This window comes from Pleuronectes platessa, chromosome 16 (assembly GCF_947347685.1).
Source record: "Pleuronectes platessa chromosome 16, fPlePla1.1, whole genome shotgun sequence".
In the NCBI taxonomy this organism is placed as follows: Eukaryota; Metazoa; Chordata; class Actinopteri; order Pleuronectiformes; family Pleuronectidae; genus Pleuronectes; species Pleuronectes platessa.
The window spans coordinates 17,201,691-17,222,700 of NC_070641.1; the positions used below are offsets into that span (position 1 = coordinate 17,201,691).

Sequence of the window (21,010 nt, forward strand, 5' to 3'; positions counted from 1 at the left end):
GCCTCTTTTGAGAACCACCAGTTCATCAGGGGCAGCGAATTTTTCACTCTCTCCTTTGTGTCCGCGTACATCTTTCTGTGGGACTTAGGAACAGACACTTTCGTCACATCAACTGGATTCGCCTCGAAAGTGTCACATGTGATGTACCTATAGAGGACATTGGAGAGGACGGGGGCGTTTTCAGGTGAAACTCTGTTCTTGGTCTCTGTCAGAAGCAGAGACCCCACACTGTCCATCAGAGACTTGACTGACTCCCTGCTCTGGACTTGGGTCCCCTTACAGAACTTCTTCCGGACTTCTGTCCCCATCTTGAGCATCCATGCTGTGCAAAAAAGCTTTGCAAAAAGCTTCCTGATCTTCTGCCCCACTCCTTTCCAAAACCCTTTGGGGCTCTTTGTGAATTTGGAACCTCTACACGAATCAGATGATTCACTGATTTTCTGACAGATTTCATCTGCAGTAGATTTAAGCTCCAGAGACGATTCAGTTATCAGCCCACTCAGGTCCGATTCAGCCATTTCATCCACAAGGAGTTCGATGATGCCTCTAAACTCCTTCATAAGGATTTCCTGGACAGCCTCACTTTTTCCACTGTCCCTGGTGCGGATGGTTGATCCTGAGGATGATGCTCTGTCAGAGTAACGACTGTGTGATGTGGAGTCAGAGTCTGAAGAGGTTGAGCTTGTTCTACCCTGAGAAAGCTTATTTAAAAGATCCAATGTCTTTTGACTACGTAGTCTTGGCTTTGACAAGCTCTTGATGTCCAAAACAGAGTCCCTAAATACTCTGCAAAGACAACTCACCATTTTCTCCACTTTGTTGGCTGTGGTCTGGTGACACCATGGTGGTCCACTGGACTGTATGCTGGTGGAATGGGAATGCAGGCTGGCGTTGATGCTCTCTGTCACCTCCTCTGCAAACAACTCTGTGAATTCATCCAAAGTCTCACAGTTGGTTGAGCTGCCCAGTGCAAAAGAGAGGGCGTCTACCAGAGTGGACTTGACCTTTTCTACGGTCACGGACATGCCTTCATTTCCAAGAGTCGCTAACAGTTTGGAGGAAGCAGTCGATGTCATGTTTATGACAAGTTCTGCCAACAGAAACCTTGTGACACTGTTCGGTGTACTTAATTTTAACAGCCTCCAGTCCTCCGCAATTAGGTTGTTAAAGACATTGTCAATGTGCGGGCGAATAGTTTCAAATGTTATATCGGGTAGCTCTAATTCATGAGATGGACCCATTGTGAAGCTGAATAAGAAACTCTTAACTCAAATCTGTCTTTTTACTTATCTATTGCAAGTCTTGCAAGCTCTTCTTAATAAATCCTGTTAGTAGTTCGGTTTATAGTCAGGTGAAAACCAACGTCTGAGTATACCACATCTCATCATAGACATGTACACGGTCAAAGGAAACTTTAAAGGAAGCTATGAAAGATGAGATCCTATATATAGTGACACACAGATAAGCCCCGCCCCCATGAAAGACATCTTGACAACCTTGTTGGTTCAACTAATTATTTTGCTTTCCTCACATAGGGTAATAAGGGATAAGTAACGCACCCTGACATTGGATGCCACCTGCCAATGAACCGAACAAAGAAGCAGCAGCAACGGATTTTTTGCATATAACCATAGAGAATAAAGATTAATTTAATGAACTTGAAGAGCTGTTTTGTATGTGAGGTGTATGAGTGTTTAGCTGCTTTCAGACATGCACTCCAATCCAGACATTTTGCTGAAATCTCTCCAAGGGGCTGTGTTTGAGAAAGCCAATTAACTTGTCTGTTGCTCCAGTCATTTTCTGGAACTTTTCCTCCCAGACCCCAAGTAAGTCCTTGAGAAAATACAGCTGGAAAAGATAGCGGGGTGAGCGTGTTGATGACGTCTGTAAATGTGACAGACGTAAAATTGGAAGAACATAAATATCCCAGGATAACAATGAGGAACCATACATGTGGAAAACGCAAACGAAGTTGTAAACTTGGAAAGACAGACAAGATTCAAGAACATTTTGCAATACAAGCCAACTTCGGTGTCTATGGGCTCATAAAAAAAACGAGTCATGTCTCCTGCTGCTCTACCCATAGCCACCTCTCACCTGAATGTTTTCAAAAAAATGTCTGATTCATGTTGCGACCACATCTGACCTGGATAATCTCCTGCTGTCTTTTTCGTATCTGAAAAGTAAACTCAAGAAACTGTCCGGACCCAATTTTTGGGATATCGTTAAAAAATATAATGTCTGACCTAACTGACCCTAACCCTGGGAGAGTTTTATAACTGGACTTTGTCAGCAAATTAAAACAAAAAATTCCCACTATTAGCATTTTGCTTTGCAGAATGATCCATACAATAAATGGTTTGTATTTATATAGTGATTTTTTAGTCTTGATGATAACTCAAAGCTCTTTACAGTACAGTTATACTTTCCCCCAGACACAGTCATGCAGTGCAATCTATGAGCAGCACTCTTCATTCTGATGGGCAATCTGGGGTTCAGCATCTTGCCCAAGAACATATCAGCATGCAGATGGGTAAGACTGGGATCGAGCTGCCAACTTTTGGTTAAAGGACGATCGTTTTACTCCCTCAGCCACAGCTGTCCAAAAAGCACTGCATTCATTACTGGCTGAACAGAAGCCTTTTTCTAATGATACCGAACTCATACTTGACAAATATCTGGCGGTGGTGGAAGTAGGCATGAGAGAATATCCTATAGATGCGATGACAGCCGGAGCCGAGTTTAGCCACTGATGACTCTTTAAAGCTCACCCTACAAGGACAATCAGACATAGATGGCAGCTGTTTAAACTATATCAAGTCAGGATCGGGTCAGTTTTCTTAAAGCAAAGTGCCTATTGGATCTCCTGTCAAAGTCCAACCTTCTAAGATTCACTTCAAGACTCTGTGAGCAGCAGATTCAACTGAGTATTATCTGTAGGTTCATCACTACGAGCCAAACGTTTCACATTATTACACTGACATTTAATACTTTATCAATCATAGTGGCTCAGCTGCAGGAGACTGACCTGCTGGGGAAGTATGTGTTGCTATTGAGAAGACAGGCAGCTCTGTCCAGCGTGTGCCTGGTGTAATCAATGGCAGGTCACTATGGATGAAGCAGAACAAAACCCACACACTCACAACTGTGAGTAAGAGCGGTTTCTACTTGTTATTTACACACAGGCAGATACAAATAAAAGCAGAGGGGTTCATACAGGACGGACTCACCTCTTTGGGTGTCTTGTGGGCAGCACATCAAAAGATCCACTGCTCTGTGGCCGTCATCTGGGTGCGGGTGTCTGGGTGGCACTCGCTCTGCAGGAGGAGAGACAGTACAAAAAAAACTAGTACCACAACGATACTAGTCTAGACTTGTCTGCCTCAGGACAAAATCCTTTCAGTCAAAGTGTGTATTTATTCAGTATGATCACTCACCTGCAGATTTACAGCTAGTCCATTGAGCTCCAGACAAAACTGGCTGAAAAACCGGACATAACCAGAAAGAACAAAACACAGGCATGAGAGTAATTCTGTCAGATTTTATTTTGAAACCAGTGGCTTGTCAAAAGTTTGAGATCATTGCAATTATGCAAGACAACTGGACGGATTGTCTCAAAACATTGAAGGATGTGGTATGGATCAGGAAAGAACCCTTTGAATGATTCTATATTATAAGTTATTAAAAGAAAAGATTACACCTGTAGTGGTACAAAATGGAATATGGTGGGGGCATTTTAGGCCTTTATATGTCAAGACAGGTGTGAAAGGGGGCGGGGGGGGGGGAGGCCGCCAACGGTCAGGAGCTGGAGTCGAGCCCGGGCCACTGCAGAGGCATGAAGCCTTTACTTCAAATGTGGGTTAACTAATGCAGGCTGACGAGACCATATTCAAAAATGTACTCAAAGTACTTTTTGCCCCACTTACCTGAGGTGTACTGTCATACTTCCACACCCCCTCACCCTGACCCTCCAGAGGTTCCAGGATTTTGTCGATATTGGAGCAATCTGATCTAATGTTCTGCTGACTGTACTGAAACCAGAGCCAATAAACACATATTAGAAGACATCCTCATTCAGCCACAGCTTTTAATGATGCGACCGTTGCGTTTGTGTTTGTCAACCAGCCCCTGCATGTCCAGGTCATGCGTCAACAGCTCCCTTCTGCTTGTGAAACACCTCATCTTATTCTCTTTGCGTCCACATGATGGCAGTGCTTACATGGCTGAGCAGTAGTGGCCATGTAAAGGCCAAGTGGGCCGTCGCGCTCTTGAAGATTGGTTATTGATAACAGTGCCATTTAATAAATATAATGATCACATAATTAGTACGCCAATTATTAACAAGAAACGGAAAACTTGAATTAGAGCGCTTTCATTTCCTCCAGGAAAAAGAAACCAGATTAACAGCATGAATTTTAGTGTTGTTTTTTATTCAAAGATATTTATTCTTGTTCTTTTTGCATATTACTTAGTTTGAACCTTCACATTTCAGGGGTGACGGCAGTAGCCAGAGACACTGTTAGCATTACCGTCAGAATTATTTCATTTGAATGAAAATGTGATTTATATATCGTGATTTTCTACACCATCAAACTGAAACACATTGTTGACAATTTAATTAATTAAAAACATTGTGAGTCCATTTGTAAAAGGTTAATCTCGTCTTAGATTTCAGTTTCCCAGTGAGATATAGCTATACAATCAATGTACATCAGCATTCAGTTCAAACTGTTAAAAGTGACTGCGACATAAGGAAGTGTTCCGGTTTACTGAGTGTATGTTGATTGCATAATACAAAAAAGCTGCTGAGACCCGTCTTCTGTTCTAGCTGTCCAGTGAGGCCATCCATCCATCAGAGGCCTGGAGCTCCCAGACCGGGCTTTCTTCCAGGACTCCTCATCCGCTGGCCACACCTTCAGCCGCACAAAGACACTGCTACAAGTCCAGCAACGCTATCTCCACCCACCAGCTCACCTTACTGTCCATCAACCTTATCTGGGGAGAGCAAAGAGAGGCAGGGACATGTGGGGTTGTGAAAGAGAAGTTTTCCGGCAAGTGCATCTAAATCTTTACCATCTGTCGAGTCGGGAAAGACGGTAACTGTCTATGACAACTTTGGGGAATAAATGAATAATCAGGTCGACTTTAACTGCGTCATTTCATTTATGACACATACAAAATAAGCGTCGAGTTTGACATAGTTTTATAATAAAGTATATAAAAATCAGTTCACCAGCCTGAATTCTCCATTAACAATTATTTTACATGGTATATCGTGGAAAAAACTAAAAACTCGATATCAAAACACATTTAAAGAGTAAAAATGCCTGTATAGGAGGCTGCATTACTACACTCAAGTTATTTCTGCTCAATGGAAACGTACACAACTTATGATCTGACTGTTGTACCTTTAGGGACGAACTTCAGTGAGCTGCTGAATATTCAGAAGCGAGACGACCCTTTGGATGGCCCGTCATTCACAAACTCATGGCCCAGTCCATTTCCACACTTCCCACATAGCACCTGGAACAACACGTCACACACACGTGAATCAGGAGTTTTCGTCACGCTAGAGTTTTACCCTCCACATCCTCGGAGGGATTCAGGTTATCTGAGGGTACCTTGTACGCTCCAGGTCTCTCCTTGTGTTTGGACACACTGTCTTCCTGGACGGTCTCTGTGAAGGCCGGCCAGGGGGACGAGTGCTCATACTTGGAGCGGCTGGAGAACAGCTGGTGATCACACTGGGAGCAAACATAAACACCTGAGAAGTAAAGGATGGGAAGTTATTATGAGAGTAAATATAGGAAAAGCTATCAGACTTCAAATTACTTTTACACAGGGGGCTATATAAGGATAAATACATTGAGGTAACCTGTGATAATATGAGGTTGCTGTCACTTTGGAATATCTTTTAAATGAGCTTAGTATATTAATGCATCACAGCTAATATTCCCTTCTACTAATAGTAGCTTCTTATGTTAATTTTAACGTTTGCCAAGTGTCTTCTAGAACTGTGAAAAGCGCTCTATAAATACAATTTATTATTATTACTATGAACATTACATTTGTGTTTATTTAAAAAGGTGAGTTTCTTTAAAAGTTGGTGCAACTTCTCGTTACTTAAGTTAACTAACATCCTGTTTTATAACACAGCTGTTGTGTAACAGCAACATGCGTAACCAAGGTCTAGGAGCTAACAAAGTTTCCTCGCTGTTTCCCTGCCTGTAACTTCATTTTCTGTCACCGTGTAAAAAGTGCCACAGCTCCTTAAAGGTTTATATCCATCGCTGCAGTCTGCAGGAGCACAGAGGGAAGATACAGACAAATACACACTGATGTGTACAAAGTTATTCGCTCTCACAGGTGGTGGCTAGCTAACTGTGCTGGTTATGGTTCACTCCACGTCTGCTGAACAGCAACTGTTCCGCGTGGAAACTTGAAGCAGAGTGAAGTCGTGAAAGTTGTGAACGTACCTGGTTTAAAATGGTCTTTAAAAACCTCCCCGCCGAAGAAGGAGCAGAACGACATCACTTCGCCGCTGAGTTCGTCTGAGGAGCTTCTTTCTGTGAGCGGCGTAGACACCGGTGGCAAGAACACCACTTCCGGTGGATGAGTCCTCCTTCAAAATAAAACCATTGACCGCCATGAAGCCGCATGTGTGTGTGTTTGTCGGGTAACCATGGCGGTGCGGTCATGTGAATGAATGACGTCACATGAAACTGGCTTCACTTTTCATTTTAAATAAACGATATTCACAAGGTTACACATAGTACAACAGTAAACAGAGTACTGCACCAACACAGAGTACTACATTACAAAGGGCTTGTGCACGTGCAGTACACAGCGTACTATAGAATACAAATAATTACAATATACAGAGTACTACCCTACACATAGTTCTACATTGCATTTAGTACAGCAGCACTCACAGTATTACAGCTACACAGAGTAACGCAGTACGTAGATCACTACAGTACTAGGAGTACTACATAACACAGAGAACGGCAGAACATATTAGAGTCTTACAGGACACATAGGACTGCAGTACAAAAAGGAGATCATTTACACAGAGTACTTCAGTACACATAGTATTAAAGGTACACATAGTACTACAGCTGCAAGAGTACTGCAGTGCATATGGTATAGCATTTACACAGAGTGTTACAATCACAGTGAAGGCAACCATCCATTTTGATATGACGCTCTTATTGTGAAGGATGGAAACCTGATCCCGCTTCCTGAACAGAGCCTGTGTGATCTTGTTGGAGCTCGGCTGTTAAGAAGAGGATGAAACAGTGGATCTTGAATATTTAATATTTTCTATTTACTATTTGAGCCATGAACCCCTCCAGGTTTAACCTGAAGTCCTTCCTCCACCAGCGGCTGTTCCTGGCGGGGGAGGAGATCGTCGGAGAGATGGAGAGTACCATCACCTCAGCGAGACCCGTAGCCGGAGTGAGTGTATCCACGTGGGGGTTGGAAGGTGTGGGACACCGGCGAATGGCGGCAGGTGAGTGGGTGTTTGTTGCAGGGGGACGTTGTTGTTGTTGTTGTTGTTGTTGATGTGGCTGCAGAAGTAGCCTAGCTTAGCCTAGCAAGTTGGCAGGGAGCACTTCCTCTGCGCATGCGCACCCCACCCCACTCTCATATTGACTCTGCAGCTGCAGCATCAAAAACTAAAGGTAAATCAGAGAAAGACAAGATGAGATGAGACTGTATTGATCCCACGCTGGGAAATTCCCTTATTATGGCAGCAGAGAGTCAGAAAGATGAAGGCAAGAGATTAAAATAATCACAAATAGTTAAAACCAGGGTTCAAATCAATAAAACCTAATCATGAAAAAGTTTAAAATGTACAGATATCATTTTAACACCTGTACCGTGATATTCAGCAGATATTCACAACAGCATAAGTGCATAATAAAGACTACTTTAAACACTGAGCGACCTGCAGTGTTAGGTGGTGTAGAGTGTTCAGGAAACAGCTTTGGGATAAATTCTATTCTGGAATCTGGTTGCTCTTGTCTTTATGCGCAGGCTTTGTGTAACTTTTTGTTTCTGTCTCTGCAATGGCTACAGCTCGTCCACTAACCAGCAGCACCACAGAGCCAGGAGACCAATGTGACCCCCCACTGATGCAGCAGAACCCAGGACCTTCACAAACCAGCGCAGGCCTGGACTGTAAAGACTGGAACATCAGCCCGGAAGACCCAGACCTGAAGATTTGTCAGATAAAAGAGGAACTTGTGGACGAGAGTCAAACACAGGAGATTGTTTTTCCTTTTCCTGAAATCATGAAAAGTTAGCAAGATCAGCCAGCGATACAAGCATTAACATCCTGTGACGTTTGTGGGATAGAATTCAAATCCACAAAACTGTTGGTACTTCATTTGAAGCATCTTCACAAAAATACATCGTTTTTTGGAGATTCATGAGAGAATGCATACAGACATGAAAGAGTTTCCTTGTCAGGAATGTGGCAAAACATTTAACAGTAGCCATACTTGGGGAAACCCGTATCAGTGTGATATCTGTGGAGAGACATTCAGTCAGAGCCAGGACCTCACAGTCCATAAAAAAAGCCATTCTGACAAAATGCTGCATAGTTGCAGCCTGTGTGGCCAGCGTTTTAATAAGAAAACCATTCTCAAATCACACATGAGATGCCATTCAGGGGGAAACCCGTACCCGTGTGATATTTGCGGTAAACGTTTTTCCCAACCTGGAATGTTGAAGAGCCACAGGACCACGCACAAGAGGAGGTTTGCCTGTCAAGTTTGTGGCAAGCGATACAAGTCTATAAAGACTGTTAAGGTGCATCTGAGAACTCATGAAATGTCAGATGCTGAGTGAAGACAGTTGAATTCACCTGACCTTCTCACTTTGTAACATTGTTAAGAGAAGTGCTATGTTGATAAAGTTTTAGTACTGTTATTATATGTCATAGATTCTGTGTGAGTTGTAGAAGAAAGGTTTACATGTGTTACATGATTCACCCATTTATATATAAATCATATGTTCTTACTTTACGGTCATTCATTTCTGAAAGCATACCAGGAGCTGTTAATGGTTTATATATAATATATACACACACTTGCTGATAATTATCAATATTTGGGTCTGAAATAAAAGGTTGGATCTTTAAAGTGGTCTTGTTTTACTTTTGCTTTACTTAGAATTTATCAATAAATCCATTATAAGTTATGAATTGAATGTGTAAATCAGATTAGAAGAAGTGGTAAGAATCCCGAACGTTTTTTTAAATGTAAACAGACACTGAGAAATTGACAAAAGAATTTTTAATTTTAAAACCAGTAATTTTACCAATTATGACAAAGAGAGGCAAATACAATAGGAATAGCTATTAAATATGAATAATTATTATTAGCAGTAGTGGTAATTGGCTGTGGTATCTTCAAAAGTTGTACAAGTACGTAGGCATCTGGACTTTACTTTGTAGTATTATTATCGAATAACAGCAACAGTAATAATAACTATTGTTAATAAATTATATTGTACTCAGTCCGGGTAAATAATGAAAAATAAATAACTCTAACTGTTGTTATTACTAAGGATGCACACTGGGATGTTCTGGAGCAGTACAGTTCCAGCGGGTCGGGTAATTACATAAGTGTGCGCACAGGACTGCGGAGTCAGCGGCTCAGTTTGTGTTTTGACACTGAGCCGTCAACTCCCGGCCCCTCGGCACTAATCTGGATTAGAGTTTGGTCCGTGCTGCAGCCAGGACGCCAATAATCACATTATTCTGCGGTGGTACTGACGCGTCCCGAAGCGGAAGGAAGGAGGAGCGACGTCAAACGGTGCCAAATGCCTCAGACGCGTTCAGCTCACGGACACACGGTTCGTTTGGTCACAGATCTTTTTCAACAGTTGGCTCGTATCGCGACGATCTGACTGAAGTTGGCCCCGTGTCTTACCTGTTATTTTTTTGTTGCCTGTAAACGGTCGGGGTGCGTGGTGCGCATCTCCTCCGTGTGCACTGCAGCATCCACACCGATCACTGCAGCCGAGTCCTGAAAGCAGATTCCTGCACAACCCGATGCCTTGTTTCCTCCGGAGTTCCCGCAGCCTCTCTGCCGGTGATCTCCCAGCAGCAGCCGGTGAAACATGGCAGATTCACGTGAGTGCTCTTCTTTCACTTACTCGTCTTTAAAGTGCCTCGATCCGTGCAGCAGTTAAAACCTGCCTTCATTTTCAAATAGGCTGTACAACTGGCTGTGGACTGTGCAGGTTGGGAAAGATAGAAAGAGTAGTGGTGCATTTCTTTATCTCTGGAACCTCCCAGGAAAGTTGGCGGTGATTCGCCTGATGGGATAAAGTAGAGCTTCATTAACATTGACCATGTGATTGATACCCAGACAGAGCCAGGGCCCAGGGCCAAATGGTTCAGCCAGGGTCAGACGGTAGTTTTGGAACAGCAAAGGAAAAGCTAAATAAGAACCGTGTCACGCTAAGACATGGCTTGGACGGTCTTGACATGATCTCGGATAAAAATGTATCCCCTCCCGTTTGTTTTATTTATTTAAGCCGGGATAGAGGAGGATGGAGCGGGACAGACGTGGTGGTAGAACCACAGGATTTGATCTCATGGTCAGGTCCCATCATCCCCTCCATTTTAACCTGTTTTAAGTTATACTACTCACAGAGAGACTCTTAAATCTACCTGTTACATTACAAGCAAATTTCAAACATATTCAGTCATCAAAGATTTCTCAATTTGACCTCAACCTTATCCTTCTGATTGCATCAGCACATACTGTGAAATATACGGACGTGAGCCTCTTCAGTCGATGATGCGTTGCTTCTGGCCTTAGTGTGGCCCAAACCAAATGGATGTGAACCTAAAGTGGTCTGTGGGAAAAAGTGAATATGGCTCAAATAGATTTGATGATCTGGCAAACAGGAGCGAACCGCCCAAGTGCCGTCTTTCCATGAAGTAAATGGGCCAGAAGTGAGATGTGGGCCGAATCTGGGCCAAACCAAAAAAACATGACTTACAGTTGAAACGTTCAGTTGATCGATTGATTGGTTGATACAAATTGAAGCCTTGCAAGATTACCTTGTAGCACCGAGAAACTGTGATGGGCTTTCTTTTAGTATTTACACATAATCAATTATAAACTGAGAGAGAAATATGCAAACTAATCAATAAAGGAAATAGTCTTCGTTTACGGTCCTGATGTGACCTTTTCTTCAATTTAATAAATCCAATCGTTTGTGGAAAAGATCAGTATTAAATACATTTCTATTGGACTAGATGGCAGCTCTGTTTTTCTCTAGATAATCCCCTTTTCTCCCTACATGTTTGATCAATTACTTAATATAAAACAATGATATTTGCTCCACTTTCCATGGCTCAAACCAATCGACCTAAAGGACTCCAGACACCATCAATCCCTGTGTCAGTCCTTTAGTGCTGACTTGTCTTTCTTTCATCATTTCTGGAGGAATCCACACACAGGCCCGATTGGAGAGCTTCCAAATCCCTGCCGACTTTTTCCCTGGGCGGCAAAAGTTGTCTCCTCCCTGTCAGCACCAACTGATCCAAAATGACTCTGTAGTATAAATTGATTCGAGTAATGCAGGGCCGTTCGGAGCTGGTTAAGCACTGCCGGGGCTTTTTTGGTTCATAACATTTGACAAACAGTGCAGCAGGTTGGTGCTAAAAATTCATATGTGTACCTCTGAACAGGGTGCAGGGCAGAGGGAGTCAGTGGGAGGTTAAATCAAGTCTGCAGCATGTGACTGCATGTGTCACTGCATTCTATGTGTGTGTGACAGTTAACACACGTGAATCCGAAGACGTATGTGGAATTTGAGGAAATGCCGATTGTCCATTCCTTAGATTTACTTCCTGTCTGGTGTTTTAATGTGCTGCCTGAAAATCCTCTTTAATGTGTAGGATTGGAGTTAATCTATTCTCAGTCTGGATCGAACTGTTTAGCTGTTGATTAGAGAATCCGGCTGTGCAGGGTGTCTGCTATGATACATGTCAAACAGTGACTCTTGTGAAGGGAATATTTTGGATTCATATTCCCCCCCCCCCTGATTTCCAGAAAAGACAGTTTTATTGTTACGCTTTTAAAGGAATAATGGGCAGTGGTAAGGGTCGGTTGCAGAAAGCAGTTACTCATGACAAAGAGAAGCTCCAGCCTGGCTAATTGTAACTGAGCTCTTCCTCTGAATTGTAACATATTCCTAATCTGAATAAGGAATGTACAACTGCCAAATGAGGCTCGATCACAGACTGTATTTAAAGATGGACGACATGTCTCCACTTCCTTCTACTTTCCATAAATGAAGCCAAAATATCCAACTTTCGCAGTTGAAGCCAGATGCAGTGGGGATCAGGGGATGGAGCCAAGCCAACAGACATGATGTTTCTTTGACATACATCCATACATGTCCAATTACTTAAAATAATGACATTTTTATTTGGGAGTAGCTGTGAATCTCTGTGCTAATGACTTCCTGGATTATCACAGAAACAAAGCATTGTCACCCCTAATCTTACTTCAGACTTGTGCTGTATGTGAATTGATAGCTCACACAGCATGAAACACATAAAAGCCTGTAGAGGAATAATGAAAAGTGCTGGAGAGAGTGCGTGGGAGATTATAAAAGAAAGGTCTCAAGGTGAGAGGAGACAGAAACTTAGAGAAGGGACCGAGAAGATGGAAATAGGAAGAGGGTCCGAACAGTAGGTGAAGAAGTGGCAGAGAGGTTGAATGTTTTGCTGCCATTAAAATAAATGTTGTTGAAGAAGTTTGAATAAACACATTCTGATAATTTGTTCCTGTTTCTCGTGTTCCCAGAATCCAACGTGATCGGCTCCTCGAGGAGGATCTTACAAATCCACATGCAGTCACAGACATCCAGTGATAGCACCGTGCCCCATGTTTTGGAAATCTTTTGGTTCACCAGATTCTCACCATAGTTTGTAATTGATGGCCAGCATGGAGGAGAGCAAGCTCATCTTCAGTCTGGACCTCCACAATGATGGTCCCACTGTGGCCTTCTCCAAAGACAAACCCTCACCTGGAGAGAGCCGGTCTGACCTCAGTCTAGGGATCGATCTGGACCTGAGCCATGGCCATCGCTCCCAGGCCTCCTTCCTTACTCACTCTCCTTCCTCCCCAGGCTCTTTAGCGGACTTATCTGCATCGTCAGCGGGCAAGGTCCTCACCACCAACTTGGTGAAATCCTCCTCCACGGACCTGGAACCGAGGGAGAGCAGCTCAGTAAGAGGTAAACCTCTCCTCAGCCTGGTCAAGTCCCTGAGCACAGAGATCTCGCGTCGGGTCGAGCCTGAGGTCAACCTCTCCAAGTCTGACTCCAAGCTGCATTTGCATCCCTGGAAGCAGCCTACCCAGCCAAAGATCCCCGGGGTAGGGCCTGATGCTCGAGTGCTGAATCAGTATGACGACTGGGTGTCCCCTCCCTCCATGGGCAGCATGTCGCCCACTGAGCCCCGGGGCAGCTCGCTGATCGCTGAGTTTGAGGACACGCGGAGGAAGTTCTCGGAGGCCATGCAGGATCCTCTGAACATGCTGAGTAAGATGATGGGGGATGAGAGCTCTGGCAGCCCCAAGCAGGGGAGGGCTTCCACTGCTGGAGACTCACCAGCCTCCCAAGGAAGCTGTGGGAGAGAGGGGGGCAGTGATGACACAGACTTTAAGTGCCGGAGGAGGACTGAAGAGCATAAAGGCTTGTGTGACACTCCTCTCAGAAGACTCCATAAGGGTTCATTAACAAAACCCTCGGCCTCCCCAGAACAGCACAGCCACAGCAGAGACAGCCGTTTAGAAATTCAAACTTACGGAGATATGATTCAAGTGGTGGAGCTCCAGAGGGAATCCAGAGGGACACATCGCAAAGCGTACATCAAGTCTCAAGGCTCATCGCTGCCTATTCACTGGCTCCTTCCCGTGGGTCTTCTAGCTTATGGGTTCTTTGTGCTGCCCCTCCCCTCCTATCTGTCCGGCCTGTCGGTGGGGGTCGCATGTGGCTTTATGCTGGGCCTGGTGGTAGTGTTCATTTTTGCCCCACGACGCTCAAGCGCTAGAGATAGAAAGAGCCCTCGGTTCAACCCCAACATGGATCCACTGGATGGGAAGCTCACAGATACTGAAAGCCTTGAGGTAATAAATTTGTAAAATATAGTAACATCTAAACAAACATGATTTAAACAAAAGCTTTTAAACCCAGTGATGGCTAGAGCTATCAACTTTGATGGGTTTCACTTCTTGTTCATTCGCTTAAATACAATAGTTTATTTGAAATATTTCAATCTGAAATATGTTTATTTTTTTATTTTTCTTAGATTTATTGCCAACGTGTTCTTATTGATCATTTTATTTCATGTCTTTGTGCGGTATGAAAATTATATTTGTATTATTATATTATTCAACTATACTACTTTCACAGTCTATATAAAAATCAGCTTGTTAGCGTTGTCATAATGAGCAGGTTAGCATTTACTTCCAAGCACCACAACCTGACAGATCCAACAACATGGCTGAAGAGTCTTTGTCTTTAGAAACCTCTGCAGCTGCTCCCACAGAAGGAACCTGATTTTTGCATGTGACTGATTTGCTTTTAGGGAAATTAACTTCAAATCCCAGTGTTAGTTTCACAGGGTGAAAAATCGAAACAGCAAATAACAGCCGCCATGTGAAGCACTGGATTGTACTAAAGAGAAAGCTGGTGCTCAGCATTTAAAGAGAGCTTTGACAGTGTTGCTATCTGCTACAATAAATTCAGAGAGCAGGTTCAGATGAGGTGAAGTTTGTGAGAACAGAGGAGTTACTACCATGAGGCTGAGGTCGGCCCTTTCCAAAACACGTCCACAGTGTTAAATGAGCCGGATGTATTCTCCCGTGGCTCATGTTTCTCTCCTGCTGAGCCGTATTGTCACCGTTTGCATCTCTCTCAGTGACGTTCACCTGCCAGAGTGGAGTCTTTGTCAAGTTGACATATTTTTCTGGGTGATATTAAGTTCGCAGTCGAGATTGTTCGAATTCTGAAAGGATCATGTGACCTGATTTGTTACTCACTGTGCTGCCGCTTTCATCATTTCCCCCCAGGGCTGGATGAATGAGACGTACAGCTATGACCCAGAGACCTTCCACCCCTCCATCACACACTCTGTCCACGTCACACTGGAGGGCAGCCGGCTGCAGCTGAGGCACCCGCGTGCCAACATACCTCGCTGGGCGACGTTCAAGGAGACGCCGTGCGAGGCTGCGTTTGTGTGTTGGCGCACATTTCAGCTGGCTAACAGTAAGGTCAGTGCGTATGCAAGAAGTTTGTGTTCCCAACAGAGCAGTCATGCCCCTCGGATAGAAGTGAGAGAGAGAGAGAGAGAGAGAGAGAGAGAAAGAGAGAGGCAAGGTCATCAGGGACCTCCTCACTCTCATCTCTCCTCACCCAACTTGTCATCCAACACGGAGGTGAAAGACCAGAGTGATTACAACTGAAGTGATGATGCTCTGAAGGAACTTAACCCCGTCACCCCGCAGGTCACATATTGAGGCAGGCCACAGTAGCATCCGGTGGGGGAACAGAAAATATCCGACACACAATCTAATTAGTCGGGGAGGAGTGAACTGTCAACACAGTTTCTGCCTGCGAGCATCTCTTAAAGTTTAGATTTCTGTTCATTTTTTTATCCCAGGTGTCTTTGTTGCCTGCTGGCCTGGCTCGCAAGAGGCTGTGGAACAAAAAGTATCCCATCTGCATCACCCTGGCTGAGGGGGAGGTGGGGGAGGAGAGTGTGGTTGAAGGGCAGGAGGAGGAGGACAGGGCAGAGAGACCCCCCGCACTGGACCCCCAGCTTCCTGTCACCCTCTACCTGTTTGGCCGCACTGGAAGAGAGAAGGAGGAGTGGTTCCAGCATTTCTCGTCTGCCACCAGGGCCGCGGCCAAGAACAGTGCGGGGAGTGAGGAGAACGCAGGTAAGACAGTGTTATGGTGATATTACAGAGATCAGCTCCTTCGGCTCCTCCACTCACTTCATATCCATATTCAACCTGTCCCCCTAGAAACACCATCCGGTGGAGATGCAGCTAAAGACAGCGTGGAGGAGCTGCAGGATTTGCCAGGAGCCACGAAACCGAGAACGCTGTTGGACTACGGCACCTTCATGACACAGCTGATTGGCTCAGAGAGTTGCAATCGCACCCCGAGCCCCTGCCGCAGTGAGACGGGAAGCCCCACCACCCTCAAGAAGGTCAATAAACAACACTTTTATTCACTTTTATTGTCTATAGCCTCGGTTCCCAAACTGGGGTACATGTACCCCAAGGGGTACGCGAAGTGGTTCAGGGGGTACGTGGGGAGAACATTTTATCTGCGTTTTCAAAGTGAAAAAGCCCATTACATTTTCAAACTGAGCTATAAATAATCGTGCAATATTAAATAGTCTGAATAGCCAACTCGCATTGCCAAAAATACCCATATTCAGCAAAATAATTACACTGCCAAAAAAAGTTACAGGTAGGTTAGTGACCGTTAGTCAAAACTAGGGATGGGCATAATTAATCGACAATCGATTAATTGATCCTTAAGAATTTCGTAGATGACATTATTTTATTTTATATTATAAGTCCTGAAATCCCTGACTATTTCAAAGTTTCAAGTGTTATAGACTGTATACATGCGTCGGGGGGGGGGGGGGGGGTACGTAGCTGGAGATTGAATGTCTGAAGGGGTACGAGACTGTAAAAAGTTTGGGAACCACTGGTCTATAGGGTCACAGCCGTGGCATTTGTAAAGTGATGGAAACTTTTAGCTCTCCTCCTCGCTTTATCAGATTCCAGTTCGAGAATCAATTATGAGCAGACAGCCTTTCTTCTGCTCTATTCATCCCCTGGATGTGGCGTTAATACTCCACATGACTCCCTCTGATAAAAAAAGAAGGGCGATATCAGCTATTGTTCTGCTGCTCTGCGCTTCGTATCAGCCTTTTCCTGAATGCTGGCTCAGCTAAATATCAATGTGCAGATATATCAGCTATTTCCCCACTGTGGGACTATTAAAGGATTCTATTTATCACCTGGCTGGAAGGTGCTTATTGAAATTTAGTGTGGTGCATCTGCAGCATACCTGCAAATCCTGCACTGGATGTTTTGGATTAGCACCCTTTGTAGAATCGCTCCATCTTGATGTTTAGAGGAGGTAGATGCAGAATAAGCTTCAAAGTCTACGAATATTAGGTTTGGTTGTAGATGGATCATAGAAATTGAAAAGATTACTTGTTGCCTTTTGGTTTTATCAGGTCATACATGCTGTAAGAACGCCTGTGCAAATGTATTAACCTCCCAATGTCTAATTTCTCTGCAGATTCACAATGAAGAGCAGGACTCTGAAGGTCAAGCTGGAGCTGAGTGCAGTGCAGGTGCAGGGGGAGGAGGAGGCTCCGCAGAGAGCCAGCCCACCTGGGTGAATTCCATAGTGGGAAGGATTTTCTGGGACTTTCTCCACGAGAAGTACTGGACCGATCAGGTGGTGCACAAGATCCAGAAGAAACTCAGCAAGATCAAGGTGAGGGAGAATGAGTTCACTCTTTTGTTTCAAGGTTAGTCGCCAAATCCTTGATTCTTCTCCATATTCACAAAACCATCATCAGTGTCATGATGAATAATGACGTGGCAACAGTGAGTCGACTGGAGGCCAGAGCTCGGCAAAGTGTATCGCTCCAGCATCAGTGCTGGATTGTACACAAGGTCAATACACATGTCATTAGCTAAATCGGTGCTGTGTGTGTGTGTGTGTGTGTGTGTGTGTGTGTGTGTGTGTGTGTGTGCGTGTGTGTGTGTCTGCGTGTGTGTGAGTGTGTTTGAGAGTCTGCTGATAATGCACTCCCTCCGGAATGGAGGAGCACTGATGGCACCAGAGCATCCCATTACTCATTTCCTGCTCTCCTCTCAGACATACATCATCCTTTCTTCTCCCTCTCTCTCGGTGTTGTCCTTATAAATAAATAAATGACAATGAAATAGACCATTTGTCTCGTTATAGTTGCCGTACTTCATGAATGAGCTGACTCTGGCAGATCTGGACATGGGCACTTGCTTACCTCAAGTCCTCAACACCTCCAAACCTAAACTGGACCACAGAGGTACACTGTGTGTATGTGTATTATGATTTTGTGTATATTTACCTACACTCACCTTTGCTGATTTGCTGATTTGCTTTCTTCTTATGCCTTTGTGGTGGCGACAGCGAGTGGCCAGAGTCATTTTGTTTTAAATCTAAAATCAGTTTTTGGGGAATTTCTTCAAATTGGGACCAGTTGTCACTTGGACTCAAACATGTAATGGTTATATGTCAGTGGTCAAAGGTCAGATTTGTGTAGACTGAAACTGCAGTAATTTTGGTTACTTATAGAAGTTTACCTGACAGTCTCTCTCCAGATCTTTTTGTCAGTCACATCCCTGACGTCAGCTCAGGCCTTGATCTCATTTATTTAATTACAGAGTTTGTGGTCCCTGCCTTTAAAGCTTTCTATTGTCTGCTGCTGAGGCGATTAGAAATCCTCTTAGCCCACAAGTAAGCTCAACCAACAATAATAACAGGCCAGGGCTATACTCTGTTTGTCCAATGTTCACTCTGCAACAACGCAGATAAACATGTTGTCTCTGAACCAAACTCTAAAGGGTTAGAACAAAGCTCCTTAAGCAATCCAAAAGCATTACCTGCTACCTGTTACATGTCCCCTGCTCTGTGATGAACTCCCTCCCTGTATGCCCCAGGCCTGTGGCTGGAAATGGAGTTGATGTACACCGGCTGCCTTCAGATGACCCTGGTGACGAAGATGAACCTGTGTAAGCTGGGTAGAGAGGGAGAGGATGAGGCTCATGCCGTTCCAGAGATGCATCAAGTGGGGTGAGGCCCGTCTCACGTTCATGTTCCTCAACTGAGAAAGAGAGTGTGTGGAGGCAAAGAACAACATGAACAAGCTTTGTTTGCATTAAGAGATACCGCTGGTGTGTTTTACAGCTCCAAGCCCAGGATGTGTGTTCTGGCTGATAGCGATGAAGAGTCATCCAGCGCAGGCTCGTCTGATGAAGAGGAAGTCCCTCAATTTGAGCCCCAGGGGTCTGTGGGAGATAAGAACACAATGGTTGGAGCCGATGGGTAAATTTAAAAGTTCGTTGTTGTTTTACGAACCTGGATTGATCTGTCCAAAAATCCAAGAGTCTCCCTACCCTGTCTAGTGCCCCTGAGCAAGGCACCTTACTCCCCCAACATCTGCTCCCCGAGCGCCGTACGCGGCTGCTCACTGCTCTGTGTGTCCAGCACAAGATGGGTCAAAAGCAGAGATTAAATTTCCCTACCTGCATGAGTGTGCCTTTGCATGACTGTGCATGTGTTTGGGACGAATAAATGCATCTTATCTTATCTTAAATAGGTCACAAAACTGTGAATCAGACAAGAGGACATGCAAAAGATGTATTCACAAAACTAAACAAGTACAATGTATCGATTTTAGACAGGAATGATATGTCCAGCTGCTTTTATTAATCATTTATACATGTTTGCCGAATCCAAAATATCAATTTGCTCTCACTGTCGGAGAACTTTGTTTTTTCTGTGTTTGGATCAAGTTTAACAGCCATTTGTCATATTCACAAAAAAAGAGAAATGTGTGAAAAGAAACTTGCATTTACTTTTGAATTTGCAGGATACTAATACATTCCTTATTTTATCAGGCACACTGGTGGCAGCACAGGCAGGAAATTCCTGAGATTTGTGGACAAGATTGCAAAGTCCAAATACTTCCAGAAGGCCACGGAGAACGAGTACATCAGAAAGAAGATAGCTGAGATGTCCAACATGCCTCTGCTGCTCAGTGTGGAGGTCCTGGAGCTCTCTGGCACTCTGGCCATCAACATCCCGCCTCCTCCTACTGACAGGATATGGTACTGCCTCTTCACACACATTGAGTACACACTTCACTATCGTTTAATGCATTTATTCAAATGTTTCGTCACAAATGTTCTGTCTCAGGTACAGTTTCCAGGGGCCTCCCAGGTTAGACCTGCATGTGCGTCCAATGCTCGGGGAGAGGGAGGTCACCTTGACCCATGTCACCGAGTGGATCGAGAAAAAACTGCAGTGCGAGTTCCAGGTGAGTCCGTCAATGAATCTGTTTGTCTGTTCACACAGAGTTCTGATCATATAACCCTTTTAATCCACATTTTACTGTACATGCTCTTTGTGACAGTATAAAATTAGCACGTATGACAAATTCCTGACATGTAATCATTGCTAATCAACAGAAAGTGTTTGTCATGCCCAACATGGACGATCTGTATCTGCCCCTGATGACATCCGGCCTAGAAAGCTCCCCTGCATCCCACCACTCTTCAGTCCAATCCACATCCCAACAGTCCTCCATGGAGTCCCAGGAGTACATGTCCGAGTAGTGCCCCCCCGCCCTGAGTCAGCAGATGCATTCATAATGCAAAGGAACTACTGTGCAGCTATTGTCATGACTGTCTAATGGACGCTGAGGCTGCAGCTGGGTTACGACTTATTTTTATCCTGAGCATGTTTGTAGACAGATCCCTCTTGAGAGCACAAGGTACATGGTACAGGTTTTGACCTCATGACTGTGACGATGGTGCTACACTGCCCCCCACTGTGAAGACTATGGAACTGAACCACACACGCTCTTCACCAGGGAGAGCAAAGCGTCTGCTGGATTTCCAAAAGGGATTTTATCTAATGTAAGACTGAAAAATCTGATGCACAAACAGGAAGTCTTGTTGGTGGCTGCTGTTTAAAATGAATGTATGTTGAGCTATCCATCCATACATTTTCTGATCTACTGATCTGGTTAATTTTTTCTGAGACTAAACCAACTTTAACATTAACATGTTAAAAAATGGTTGATGGTTGGTCAACCAAGCTGCCATCGTGCATGTCATATGCATGTCATATGCTCATTGGTTTATCAGTGAACAATAAACTTGTCCAA

The 21,010-nt window shown here is 44.2% G+C and overlaps 2 protein-coding genes and 1 pseudogene across 2 annotated transcripts; 1 reads left to right on the forward strand and 2 right to left on the reverse strand.

The window, feature by feature from the left end:
- Window positions 1-2,320: 2,320 nt before the first annotated feature.
- On the reverse strand, window positions 2,321-4,182 carry LOC128459100 (MOB-like protein phocein; annotated as a pseudogene).
- Window positions 4,183-4,409: 227 nt separating this feature from the next.
- On the reverse strand, window positions 4,410-6,636 carry LOC128459156 (methionine-R-sulfoxide reductase B1-A-like). Its single transcript, XM_053444262.1, has 4 exons — window positions 6,477-6,636; window positions 5,622-5,764; window positions 5,409-5,523; window positions 4,410-4,995 (listed from the first exon to the last, which is right to left on the reverse strand). Exons 1-4 carry the CDS (start codon window positions 6,529-6,531, stop codon window positions 4,976-4,978), a joined length of 333 nt encoding a protein of 110 aa, XP_053300237.1. The 5' UTR covers window positions 6,532-6,636; the 3' UTR covers window positions 4,410-4,975.
- Window positions 6,637-12,852: 6,216 nt separating this feature from the next.
- Window positions 12,853-20,599, forward strand: LOC128458611 (testis-expressed protein 2). The gene is made up of 11 exons (XM_053443510.1): window positions 12,853-14,165; window positions 15,111-15,311; window positions 15,701-15,980; window positions 16,068-16,255; window positions 17,368-17,568; window positions 18,046-18,145; window positions 18,780-18,912; window positions 19,027-19,164; window positions 19,740-19,949; window positions 20,038-20,158; window positions 20,310-20,599. Exons 1-11 carry the CDS (start codon window positions 12,972-12,974, stop codon window positions 20,454-20,456), a joined length of 2,913 nt encoding a protein of 970 aa, XP_053299485.1. The 5' UTR covers window positions 12,853-12,971; the 3' UTR covers window positions 20,457-20,599.
- The last annotated feature ends 411 nt before the right edge of the window (window positions 20,600-21,010 follow it).